General features: G+C 41.7%; 1 protein-coding gene across 1 annotated transcript in view; it reads left to right on the top strand.

Moving 5' to 3' along the window:
* The first annotated feature begins 2,891 nt into the window (after positions 1-2,891).
* The window catches only part of LOC146198389 (ubiquitin-conjugating enzyme E2 Q2), a 31,545-nt gene continuing 21,386 nt past the window's right edge, over positions 2,892-13,050 (top strand). Inside the window, exons 1-4 of the mRNA XM_084593875.1 lie at positions 2,892-3,214; positions 4,305-4,409; positions 10,105-10,197; positions 12,786-12,901. Of these exons, the coding sequence (XP_084450001.1) occupies positions 3,053-3,214; positions 4,305-4,409; positions 10,105-10,197; positions 12,786-12,901 (476 nt within the window). The 5' untranslated portion in view covers positions 2,892-3,052. The remainder of the gene's footprint in view (positions 3,215-4,304; positions 4,410-10,104; positions 10,198-12,785; positions 12,902-13,050) is intronic.

Genomic DNA, 13,050 nt, shown 5'->3' with positions numbered 1-13,050 from the left:
TGCAATAGGGAACAAAGAATGTAGTTTCATTCCAGATGTTTTGCCTGGATATGCTTTTTCCAATATCAGTGGTATTTCAGCATGTTTTTCAAGTTACAAAGTTTACATACAGGTGTGAACAAAGAGTAAACATACGAAACGAGGTTTTGCTTTAACTTTTGTACTCGCCTGATTGTGCATGATTTTCATGAAATAATACTACATATGAACAATGCCAATGGAATGTTTTCATCTGGCCTTTTTAAGTGATTGCTTATACAGCTCCTTTGTCTGAAAAACCGTCGATGTTGTAGACTGCATGTCAGAAATAATTGTGAGCAGCATAAAAAAAGTCTCGCACGGTAATTTGAGGTTCTAGTGAGTGATGATTGCTGTTATACGTGATAACGAATAGATGAAATCGTAGAAATTCACTGATTAATTGATGATTTAAGGAAATGAAAAAAATGGATAAGGGGGGTTTAAAGGTGTCAAAATGCTCAGAACGAAAAGCTAATACTTGATGGTGCTATTTAAGAACACTTTATAATTGATCAATTAAATGAAATAATTAAAAAAGTGAAATATGCTTTCAAAGTTGTTAAACTGCTCAGAGTGGAAAACTAATGCTTGCTTATGCTTAGTATCAGTGTATAAAAAACTTAAAGGGAAAAAAAATGACAAAATTAAAGAAGTGAAAAACCATCTGTATTTGTGAAACGCTATCCCATCATATCCTAACAGGCGGAGCTTAAGTGTCCCCCTAATTTTTAAAACCTGTATTTGCCAGGAATAGCACTAACTAATTCTCATTTCGGTTGTCCGTAGCATTTCATCCATCCAACAGATGAATGAGGTTGATTGTGGAGGATCATTTATTACAAAAATTACAGTAGCGAGAAGTTCTGAACTTTGAACAGAATTTAAAAAAGTATTATTATCAGAGTTCTCATTTATATAAGGAGTGGTGCAACCACTGTCTCAACTGTAACACTGATGTCAGCTGTTAGAGATCCAAGATCGCTGTATATTTGGCAGGGCTGAACAGATTTTTCTTTACATCGAAAAAATTTACTAAACGAAAGAATTGGGTTGGAAACATCTAACATATGGCAGCCATGCACATAAGTTACGGTGTGAAATCCATAGCAGAGATATGCATGGAGTATCTCGTTGATAGCACTTTCAGGAAAAATGAAAAGTTTAGCAATGGAAGTGCATACCAATATGATAAAGGTAGACCTACATGAGTTTATTACTGCTGTCGGTGGCTCTTTCCTGAAAAGATTTGAGAATACAAGCCTGTCTATTACGAATGATGCAGTGCTGAGGAACAGGAATTTAATGCGACTGCATTATATCACTTGCATTAATCATCAAACACAAGTATGCAGACCTGTGTTTGACATATAACAAAGCTTCAGTAAGATAGAGCATAGAAATGGGCATGGTGTTGCAACACAGCTTATTCTCATTCTACAGAGTTTGCTTCAGTGTGCATTTTTATGTGGTATATTAGGCAAAAGAGGAGCCACAGTAAGTGCTTTTCTGGTTGTGCATGCAGGTACGAGGTGATACAGCTGATATGCGTACTTGCCAGTTTAAAAGGCTTATTGGAGCCTGCTGCTCTAATTGCACCATTGTTAGCCAAACCAAGAGTTTAAGCATTCGTATCCCAGAAACTATCGGATGGAAGCAGGTAGGGTGTTTACGTGTGTAAGATCACTGGAAGTGCCAATGGCAGTAAATAACAATTCTCTTTTTCTCCAAAAAGGATCTTTGACGGGAAACCAGTGCCACAAACATGAACAATGTAAAAGGCAGCATAAGCACTGACTACTGCCAACTGTATCAGTTTATCTGTGACCTCGGAGAGAAATGAGCAAACTATCACATCACAAATCAATCAGCCTTGCTCTTATTGTCAAATTCTGACTGTTAGGCATATAGACTAATAGGTGCATGGCTAATCGGCAGGTTTATGACACTTTTTGTAATGTGAGATTGCTTTGCTCATTATATAATTCAGCCCTGATGCTACACTGGAGTTTAGTAGGATAGCTCTTAGCTTTTTCTTTCATTTTAGGTTGGTCTGTAGTTGCACAATGCTGAACAAATTAGTAAGTATGCATGATTTGCTACTCTGTGAGCAAAAATGAAATCTTGCACTTATTTTGTCTAGTATTCACCTTTTCAGGCAGCAGGTTTAAACCAAGTGTTTGGCCCAAAATGCTTGCTCACATGTATTGTTAGACCATGCTTGCTAATTAAAAGCTACAGTCATCAGAGCTAAGTTGGACAGTGCCCTGCACCTATTTTGTACTTTACGCGTCCACCTGCTCAAACTGCAGGTTTGAAACAAGTGTTTGAAAGAGGCCCAATCTATACGTGTTCACAAAAGCTCGAACCTAAGCAAGTTAACAGTGTAGCTGCTATTATAATAGTGTTCTTTATATTATAAGTATTGCAGTTCATATGTGTGCTGCATACCAGAAGCGTCGCTACATTTCGTATCGTGCTCAGCCGCAGAACAACACAGCAGCCTTTTCTAGCCAACGGGCCCTTAATTTGCAGTTTTATTGGTTTACGACATCCAAACTTCAGGCCTGATCATTTGCCAGTGTGCTTCACTCCCTTGCTTTCGCAGCTTTGGCTTTACCACCTCCCACTTCCGTCCCGGTACGGACAAACGCATACTGGCATAACAAATGTCCGCAGAGAGAACCACGCGCGGTTCATGCAGCAAGAGCGAAATCGAAAGTGTACACGGAACTGATAGCATGCGCGAACAGCCGGAACAAAAACGTTAAGAAAAATATATATATCCAGTTTACTTGACCCCACTTCCCCCAACGCCGGTGCACCGCCTTGCGCGTTGTCTCATTCCGCTCTTCACGCGGTCAGTGAGGAAACTGGGTTTGAGAGTGCGTTGCTATGCGCAGGCGCATATATTCTTTTAGTGTCCGCCATATTGTGTTAGTGAGGGGTAGAATGTGTCAAAAGTCAGGCCCGTGAGTTTTCCGTTTTCAAATTCGTGATCCAGCTACAGACATTGACATGTTCTTGAGGTGATATGGCCTGTCTAAACAGTCTCAAGCAAGATATCCGGGCGTTGGAAGCGTCGTTCCCAAAGAACCACGAACGATTCCAAGTGGTAGCTGCGTCAGTGGATGAACTCACTTGCAGATTTATCGGCCGCAATGGAAAGAAAATTGAAATACACGCCAATATCACAGTGAGTACCACTGTGTGCTTCATTTCGTGCTTCTGTTGTGTGTAGATTAAGGTCTTTTCGTGTGACGTAACCGGCCGCTTTGGCTAACAGCTGAGTGGCTTTTTTTTTTCTAACTAGGCCAAGACCTTGAACAAGAGTATTGTTTACGGGCGAAATCATGCGTTCAGCAATGCGCATTCTTTGACGGCTTCGTCACACATAGGAATAGCGTTCGTATATGTTATTGCGTAGATCAAAAAACTGTCTCGAGCTCATCTTCGGTGGTGACAGACCGCGTTCTCGGGTTACGGAAAAGCGCAGATGGGTATTGTTGCTGTCGTGGGTCGGAACGCTACAAAGCATCGTCTGTCGGCTCGCGTTTCTAATGGCCTGATGCATGATGAAACTGCTATTTTCTCTGGAGCAGATATGGTTTGGGTGATCCAGGCCTAACTGAAGCGACGAATTCGCCAAGGGCTATGGTCGCTTAGCTGGAAACGTATGCCTTCGCGCGAACCATGGCTACGGCACTCGCGACATCATATAGCCTGCTGGAAACGCGAACTCGCGGGCGTATCCCGCAATTCGGGGAACGTTAGCCGGACTGTCAGAGGCTGACTTCAGCGTAGGCCGGCCTTACTTGCTGCTTTTTTGCTGTATATACGGGTATTTAAGGGCGGGAAAAAAATATGGAAATAGTGCGCAAATAACCAAACAATAAAAAACAAGGCCAGCTAGCCGATGCCTGACGCTTCCGTGCAAGGAGAGCGTCGTCGCCCCGAACGACTACTTTCGCGGAACGTCGCAGTAGGAGTGTTGACCCTCTTGGGCTTTCTTTGTTCCTCGTTCCTATCGCTGTTTGGGTTGCGCGGACCTTTGTTCGAACGGCCGTGCTGCTCGTTCCCTCCTGGGTATGTGACGAGCAGATCTGATATACAAGTCGTGAAGTCATCGTTGTCCTGGTAAAATAACGAAATGACCGCCTGTGTCAGCAGAGACAGATCAGCCTATTTCACCAGCGTAACTGCACTGAGAGACAGCTTAGGAAAAATGAATGTTGTCAATCGTTTAGTAAGGTTTTCACTGAGCAATATGCAATTAACTGTTACAGGAAACTTATCCTTCGACACCTCCAGTCTGGTTCTCGGACACCGAGGACCCAAGCATTACGAACATCGTTGAACTTCTTACTAACACCGCTGGCCGAGATAACCATGTGAGTGTTTCTGGTCGGCGAATTTTGTGGTTTCTCACGGCTGTCTAGAATGTGCCAACAGATTTATACCTGTCATTGTCTACCTCCATGAACAGTGGCATTTCGTTTAGATAGATTCAGGAATGTCAAAATGTTTTATTACAAATTTATAGTAAAATAACTTCTTTAGCTTTTTCCTGCACCAAAGAAAAGTTCCTCCTTGGTGCCGGAAAACAGTGTGATAGTGGAGCCTGACATTTTTGCACATATTGAATGTTAGCATAATCGGCTAGCCTTAAAACCCTGTTAGCAGCTCTAACCTGAGTTCTCATGCATGCCAGGTGACAAGCGTATATACCTAATTTCATATGTCTAGCTGAGTTAAAGTGACTATTATATATAATCTTTGCCCCTTATGGAACGTTAGCTGCAGTAGCCGGGTGACAAGAGTATATACCTAATTTTATATAAGTCTAGCTGAGTTAAAGTGACTATTGTATATAATCTTTGCCCCTTATGGAACATTAGCTGGAGTAAAGGGCACAGCTGTGATTTATTTATTCTAGTATTTTGTCAACCAAATGCATTCTGGGAATTTTTTTTGTACAAGTGCAGTGGCAGTGCTCGTTTTTTAAGGCTGAAGAGAAAAATAGTGTAGCTTGACTTAAGGGGATGTTTGGCTTATCACAGGGCAAGTTGCATTTTGCAGTGAAGATTATGGCCCTTAGCAAACTTTACTGTTTACCAACTGTGTGGTCATTAGGGCCAGCAATTATTTAGGGAATCTCAGACCTAATGAAGGAGCCAGCGGCAGTGTACGAGGCTTGTGATAATCGTATATATATTCCGGATGTTTCAGCAAGCACTTAAAAAAGTTTCTGAAAATAACGAGTTCAGTATAGAAAAAAAAAGTTCTTGCAGGAGCAAATTCTATGTTGACATAGACACAGTACTGCAAAACTTTTCTAATTAAGGAGGTAATTAACAAACATGCAGTAATTAATTTCTTGATTATCACGGTTGGTTAGTCCCACTACGTGGTTAGAAGCTGTGAACATTATGATGCCATATCCATTTTTTGAAATGAAGAAAAACTCATTTTCTAAACCTTCAGCATGAGGAAATTGACACTTCTTTCTGTACAATGCCGAAAAAGAGCCAAGAGATGTGCAGGAAGGTTAGAGATGATGGGTATTGACGCCATGTGCAGTGGCTCAGTTCTAAATGTGACCAGTATTTTGCCACATTATATGCACTTTTTTTGCCTCGCGGCTTGGTGCAAGGAAGTCATTGCCAACTGCGTGGTCATTATTTTTTTACAGTGACTGTGCAAATGAAGTGCATGACATGTATTAGAGTGACTTGTTCAAATCTGGTGCCTTAGCCACTACAGACATTACTGGACATCGCATCTGTATTGAGCATCCTGCACATCTCTTGCGAACTATTTCTGTTACTTATCGAAAAAAGTGTAGGATTTTCTCTCTGCTGGGCTTTAGAAAATTGATTTTACTTTGTTTGAAAACCTAATATGACATTGTCTTGCTCACCGCTTTGAAGTCGCCATTGGGACTAGCCGCCCAACTACGATTATTTAAAAGTGCTTGTTTTAGTTAATTGGTTGTATAATTAGAAGAGTTTTGCAGCAAATTGTGTTCACTGCACACGGAGTTTGCTCATGGTTTTTCTATTTCAAACCCGCAATTTTTAGAAGTCTTGGAGTATTGCTGAAACGCCTGGTGTGTGTATATATGTATATATATATCCCCTTCAGGCACAAAAAAAATGTTTGCAATACAAAATATCTGACGACCTTTATTGATTCTGCACATTTCAAATGACGTGTTCTGAAGAAACTGAAAGAAAAAAATTTTTTTTTTTTCATTGTCCTTTGCAATGTCCCTATTTGAGGACAGGGTGCCTCAATACGGAAAAAGTAATGCATACAGCAGAAAGTGCAATAGTGTCCTTAGCAAGATATCGGGCACAAAAGATGGTTAATGGATTATTGCTTGATTTCGTAATCGAACTAATCACTTCAGAGTATATTTATTGTGAAAAAACTGAAAGCAATTGCTCTGAGCAGGCATGCACAAAAAGATGTGGCACCTTTTGCAGCTAATCCAGCAGCATCCTGTGGAGGATGCTGCTGTGCATCTTCCACAGCAGCAGCGCTGTGACCTATCTGTGTTGACATGCTCCAGCCAGTGGTTGTAATCGTCGTATCTAGTGGTAGCTGTCAATAGCAAATGCAGTTTAGGCTCCATCGCAACAGGCTCCGAGTATTCAGTACTTGGCCGACCGCGCTAATTTTTAAGTGTTCTGCTGTTCGCAACGTCAGTTTGGAAGGCCGTCATATCCAAAACACTTTTCTGTGCAAGCTTCTAAGCATTTGCGTCTCCAGGTAATCTATCCAGCTGTTGCGCAGCGGAACAGGTAGAAAGTGATTTGACCTAAGAGGGTACAGTGACATAAGGAAGTCGAGTTTGGCCTGTTTTGAAGCACCAAGCAGCTCTTTTATTGCCCTTTTGCACAGCAGAGTGCACAAAGTAAGAAAGTGACGCAGCACACTCGAAAAACGAGTGTGCCAGCAGAGGTGGCTTTGAGGAGCCCTGTTCCCGAACAGGAACACTAACATTTGGAAGTGTACTCAAGGCTAAATACACTCGTAACAAGGAGGATAGCCATTATTTCACAGTCACGGGCCCTTTCTTTGAAACATAAATGCTAATATTTTGGTTAGCGCAGATTCTAACAGTCCAAAATGACAAAAACAAGAAGCAACTACTGTTAGTTCTGTAGAATGTAGTCGTGTCTATTTTTGCCGCGCTTTTCAAGCAGGATTTATTTTACTCCGTGTAAGATAGTGCCAGTTGTCCAATAAAGTGGCCCTGGACGCACTTTTTGAAACATTCTGTGGTAGACGTAGCGGGTATAACAAGCAAAACTGTTTATTTATACATCAGCTAATGGTGCCCGTTTTCGCTCTGCTTGGCGCGGTCGCCCATGCCGGGGTCTCCCGGCGGTCCGCCTGGTTAGCTTGCCGCTTGGGGCACTGTCGTCAGTGGCGCCCACAACACATTCAAAGTGGCGTTTTTTATTGCCTTTTTACACAGTAGGCCGTACAAAGTTTGTGTCCCCATACAGGGACACGCCGCACGAAGGGGATATATATATATGTATATATATATATGCTTTGCCCTTTGTCCATTTCTTCTTCAGCATTGATCTGATTCTGTCCAGAAGTGCTGAGAGCATTCTCTTGTGGGTAAATAGGAGTGTTTGCCACATGCCTTGCATTGAATCTCTTTTCTGGCACCTCTACTTTCACTGCATATATTTTTCTTGATGTACACGCTGTCTTTTCTAGAGGAGTTTCGTTTCACTAAATTTGTTGCTGTCATTGACAGAACCCATGTGGGCCAACTCTCTAAAATGCAAGGTTCAAAAAAATTGCTTTGGTTTATCATCAAACTCTGCAGTTTGCTTTCGATGGAGGGGGGGGGGGGGGGGGGGGGGGGGGAGAACTGCTTTTCAGATATGTGGGGTGGGAAAGGCCTCAAAAGATGGTGTTATATGTCCAGCAAGAGTTTGGAGTTCAGTATTTACAGAGGCACTGCACTTCTCAGCGTATAATTCAAATGGCAGTCCTTTGTTGTCATTTGAGACCCAAATAATGACTATTTAAAGCATCTGGAAGTTGCTAATGCATGCTTACAAAACATTGCCAGTGCTTATCCGCTGCTGCTAGACATGCAGTGCTTCAGACAATGGTAAAAGAACCTCGAGTATAATAATGTCGCCTGTTTGATTCGAATACCTCTGTGCTGAACTACAACAAGGACGAAGTGGACTCAGTAAACAGTGTTGGAGCGGTTGACAGTGTTGTATCAAATGAAGATGCACACCATCCAGCACTGTCGCCCGTTATCACGAACCAGAAATAGGACAGTCGCAAACCGAGGGGGGGACCTTTGAGGGACTCCGGGAGCCAGCCCAGCTCACGCTCTCCTCATACACCTGTGTCCGCATCGTCCTTGTTCGGCACATCACGGAGGTGACAGGAGTCAGGCACGTGGCCGTATTTTACTCCATGGAGTGTATAAAAACTGCATAAATTACTTTTTTTCATGTACCTAAGAGGCCCTTTAAACAAAGTTAGAAGTTATTTTTGTTGCTTTAGTATATGAGAATATTGCATTGCACCAGTTCCAATTAAGAGCACATAATAAGCTTGTTGACCAGCACCATACTCTGTAGAAGCGTGAACAAGAGACTGTAAGTCTGTGCTCTGTGCTACATCATACTGAAGGCAATTCTGTGTAGTGAGGATGATTAAACAGATGCAGTGTTAGTCTTTCTCTTATTTTTATTACATTTTCTGCTTGTATACATGCATGTGTGCAAGATTAACAAACTCATCAACCAGAGCTTCTCAAATGGAGCTTTTAATAAGTCAATAAATTTAAAGAAAGCAGAGCCCGAAAACATCTGGATCTGGATTTTGCATTACTTAAAAAAAAAGAATAAGGACAATGGTCCTACACATATCGCACCTATTCATCTTGGCCAGTGCTTGTGTGTTCTGGATACTGCCGCTACTGGTAGCCGTGCGCAAGGTCATTAATGTACACCAGCCATCAGAAGTTTATAGGAGGCGGTGCTTTTGAACTTTGCAGAAAGGTTTGAAGCATAGGGATGGTAGAAAAAAAATGTTGAAAAAGTGCACTTTCTAATTGCATAATTGGGCTGCATATATATTTTCCAGAATGCATGAGACAATGATGTTAATTTTTCTCATTAATGTAGCTTTTCACAAACTTTGGCTGTGGATGTATTTGTGATGGAACATTTCCGCACATTGCAGAACCCCATGTGGTCGAAATTATCCTGAGCCCTCCACTACAATGTCCCTCATAGCCGAGTCACTTTTGGACGTTAAAACCCCATTAAGCTTAATTGAGTCCATTGAGCAGGTTCTTTTGCCAGTGCATTTAAAGGTCTTTCTCTTTTCCTGCTATAAAATCCGGAGTCATCGCTAACCTTCCTTATACCTGTTATCCATAAAAGTGAGATAGTGTCTTTGAGAAGAAGACCATAGTGAGAAGTGATTGTGGCATAGTACATAAAAGATAGTGATGGTTGTGTTATGCGTAAAGTTAGTGATGATATCTTGGAGAGACGACCACAGTATTCAAGATCAGTGTAAAGAAACTGGGCATTGCAGAAATGCTTTTTCGTGGTAGTTAAGCATTTACTTCATTTATGCCTTTACTTGACCTGTTGATGGCTTCATTGAGGCCAACAAATACAGCTCATTGCTTCAAATGGAACTGATATCAAGAATTAGGCTTTGCCAGCTAGCAGTACTTCAGATGGTGTGCACTCATCGAACAAAAACTCTATAGAGGGCACGACAAAACTTGCTTAAGCGCAGCCAATATCCTCTGCACAGTTTAGTTGGTCACTGAAAAAAAAAAAAAAAAGAAAATAAGAAAGAAAGTAAACCTTTATGTTGATAATGGATTCTAGAAAAAAAAAAAGCTCACAAAAGGGCTGTAGGCATTTTTGTTATGCGGCCGAAGACAGAGAATATCTAGGGATATTGCATTACTAGCTAGCTTTCGTTGCTTTTTCTCTACATGGAAAGGCATTTTGTCGCAAAGTGAACATATGACTCTGTGTCTGTGTTTTTGTTTTGCTTGTTTGCTTGCAGCTTCTCCAGCAGGTGAAGATATTAGTCACAGAGCTGTGTAAGGTGCACAGCTTGCCCGAACCAGCTGAGTTGGAGACGATAGACTACTTCCAGGTGAGGGAAACGATGGCATCTGTATGTAGTCCTTTATGTGGGCTTTGCTTTTTCTGGTGAGGTAGAGGAGATGCAAGATCAAACTTTCCAAGCCGAGTTGCCTGTTGCATATGTCTGTGTAGGGGTTAATTGGGGCCGAATATTAATGGTGATAAAACTGATGTGGTCAAAGCAACCCATTCAGTAGTAGAAGGTAGATGTAATCACAATGTAGAATCAGAACCAAAAAATTCTAGTCACAAAGCCGTGACCAATGTGGGCTTTCATGACTTGAAGCATAGGCAACCAGTTGTGCATGGAGCTGTTGAAACCTTTGGAAAGTGCAAGCCGATACAATGCGTCTAAATTTTATCATTTCATACCATGCTCGATGTCATTCCCGCAGCAGTAGTTTCAAGCTGAGCATTTAGTTTTTGTTTTTTTTTCCCCCCTCCTTTAGATAGATCTCGTTTATTGTCCATATCCGTTGGCCGCTGTGTTTTCCCTTCTCTTCAATGCTCAGGAAACTTTGACTGAAATTGTCAGTTAAAATACGGTGAAGGCAGGAAAACAGTAGCTTGCTCCTCACTTCTGCAGCACACTTTTTAGCTTGTACTAGGTTACCTCAGCCATTTTAGGAACTCGTTTTTGCTACTTCAACCATTCAGCACACATATAGATGGTTTTCTAGTAATGGCTGTGACACATGGAGCATCGTTCGTGGCTGCGGATGGAATTATTTCATTCTGCTCAGTTTTCTGCAGTTATAATTTATAGAAATATAAAAAAAGTCCTAAATTTTTATTTACATTCAGGTTTTCCTTATATGCAGTTTTATGCAGGAAGACTTTAAAGAAGTATGCAGAATGGAAACTAAAATAGACTGTTGCTTGAAGTCAAACGCGGTAGTAGGATTGTGGCAACTGCCCTCGCCACTTCTGTCGCAGATGCTTCCAAAGTGGCTGATGGTTGGGCACGGCGCAAAACACCACCTGAGCTAGACAAAGGACTGCACAGCCACCCTTATATCTAGACCAGCCACAGAGGCACATGCTTTTTCATGCACATTCCCGCTTTCTGCTTTCAGGCTCTGAGGAATTGAGGACACACCTAAGTTTAACCGTGTAGTCATGTCGCGTTATTGTGGACACTTTTTTTTTTCCCCGAGCAAAAGTGTCCATGAAGCGAGCCGTCCATATTAACAAATTGCAAAGAAGCAATATTTAAAAATAAACTAGCTATCATTAATGTCGGTTTTCTTTATATAATTGTTGGCTGGCAAAGTTGATTGTAGACAATTATTGGATCAACAAGCCCATTACCTTGGATGCTATTGTGATGAAATATGAGGTGTGGCATCGCTTGTCTAGTAATGTATGATAGCCTAATGGTGTACCAAATTAGCTTCAACTGTTCACATGCATGACATCAGCATGACATGACATCAGGCTCAATACGATTGAATTTAGATTTCTACTTTGCTGAAGCTGCAAAGGGTTTTCTTTTCGATCATGCATGCAACATGGAAAGTTGTAAGTTGCAATGACTTAGCAACTTTGCACTGTTAAGCATAAAACCGCAAAAGAAAAGGATCATCACTCAAGTCATCCACACATTTCAATTGAGTTCCTAAGTGGCCTGCACCCAACAGGAAATGAAATATCTGGTCAGTAGAGATTTTGCTCTCATCACTATCTATATTTACGCGCCAAAAAATTAAAGATACGCTTAAGGTTTGTGAAGTGTCTTTAACACCGCCTTTCATTGCGCGGATTTTAAAAGTTTTTCTTGTTTCTGTAACATCAGGACACATTCCAAACACTTGTTAGTAAGTCATACGCTCCACAATGCGTTCACTGCATGCCCCTCTAACATGTTTGGTACAAATTACCCTTTTGGCCTATGCGTTGCGTGCCCATCTGGCATGCAGAGAGGCAGAGGACCTGGGTTTGAAACCAAATGGTTCATTTGAACCCTTCCCCAACTCATTCTATGGCTTTATTTTTAATTTGGGGTATTTAAATTCCTCACGCGAGGTCACGAGGATGTGACATCATAACCTTGTCGACCAATCAGGATTTTTCTGCAGAAATATTTCTGACACATGGTGCCGGTTACTACTACGCCAATGGCTCTTCGACTGAACGAGCTGTGTACGGTTCGCGTAATATATATTGAGCCCAATGGGCTCTGCACATTGCCCTCTTGTCCATTGCCCAGACAGTAACTCGCCATATTAACGGGGTATAAATACATTGGAAAATTTTGCTCCCCAGAAATATTATCCATAATTTGAGTCATCCATATTGAGGGAGGTTGTATAAACGAGGCATGACTGCATTAAAGAGTGATTGCATTTGGTGTTTTGAAAAATGCTTCATGGTGGAGAGAGGAGAGTCCGTGTGATGCATCTACTCGGCGTAGTCGAACATCTCTTCGAGTTGCCCTTTAAGACTGAGCAAATGGGGAGACTAGATTGGATCAGCCCCAGTGATTATGCTTTGTAAAGTTTCTAGGTCTTGTTGCCATAAATGCATGGGTGTCTAGGACACGTGTAGTCAGGGCTGATAGTGTCCAACTAATCTTTGGTATCTTTCTCTCATGCATAGCAAGCAGATGTTGGCAATCTTCCTGACCTGCTACAGGCACCTCAGCAGCACTCTGAAGAAGAGGATGAAACAGACGTGGATGATGACATGCAAATGGAAATAGATGATGATACAGGGTGAATGCTCCTCTTCACAATATTGTCCAGCTTTAGAATACAGCACGGTCACTCTTTTGTATGGAGGTCAGTGCGCTGTATCACAGGTGTCTGGTCAGTGGAGCATCTGCACTGCTCCCATTCGAACAATGAATATTATAAGCGCTGAT

The sequence above is a fragment of the Amblyomma maculatum genome, chromosome 2 (assembly GCF_055883805.1).
Source record: "Amblyomma maculatum isolate TAMU_Amacu chromosome 2, ASM5588380v1, whole genome shotgun sequence".
Classification (NCBI taxonomy): Eukaryota; Metazoa; Arthropoda; class Arachnida; order Ixodida; family Ixodidae; genus Amblyomma; species Amblyomma maculatum.
This window is presented reverse-complemented; position numbering and strand designations above follow the sequence as displayed.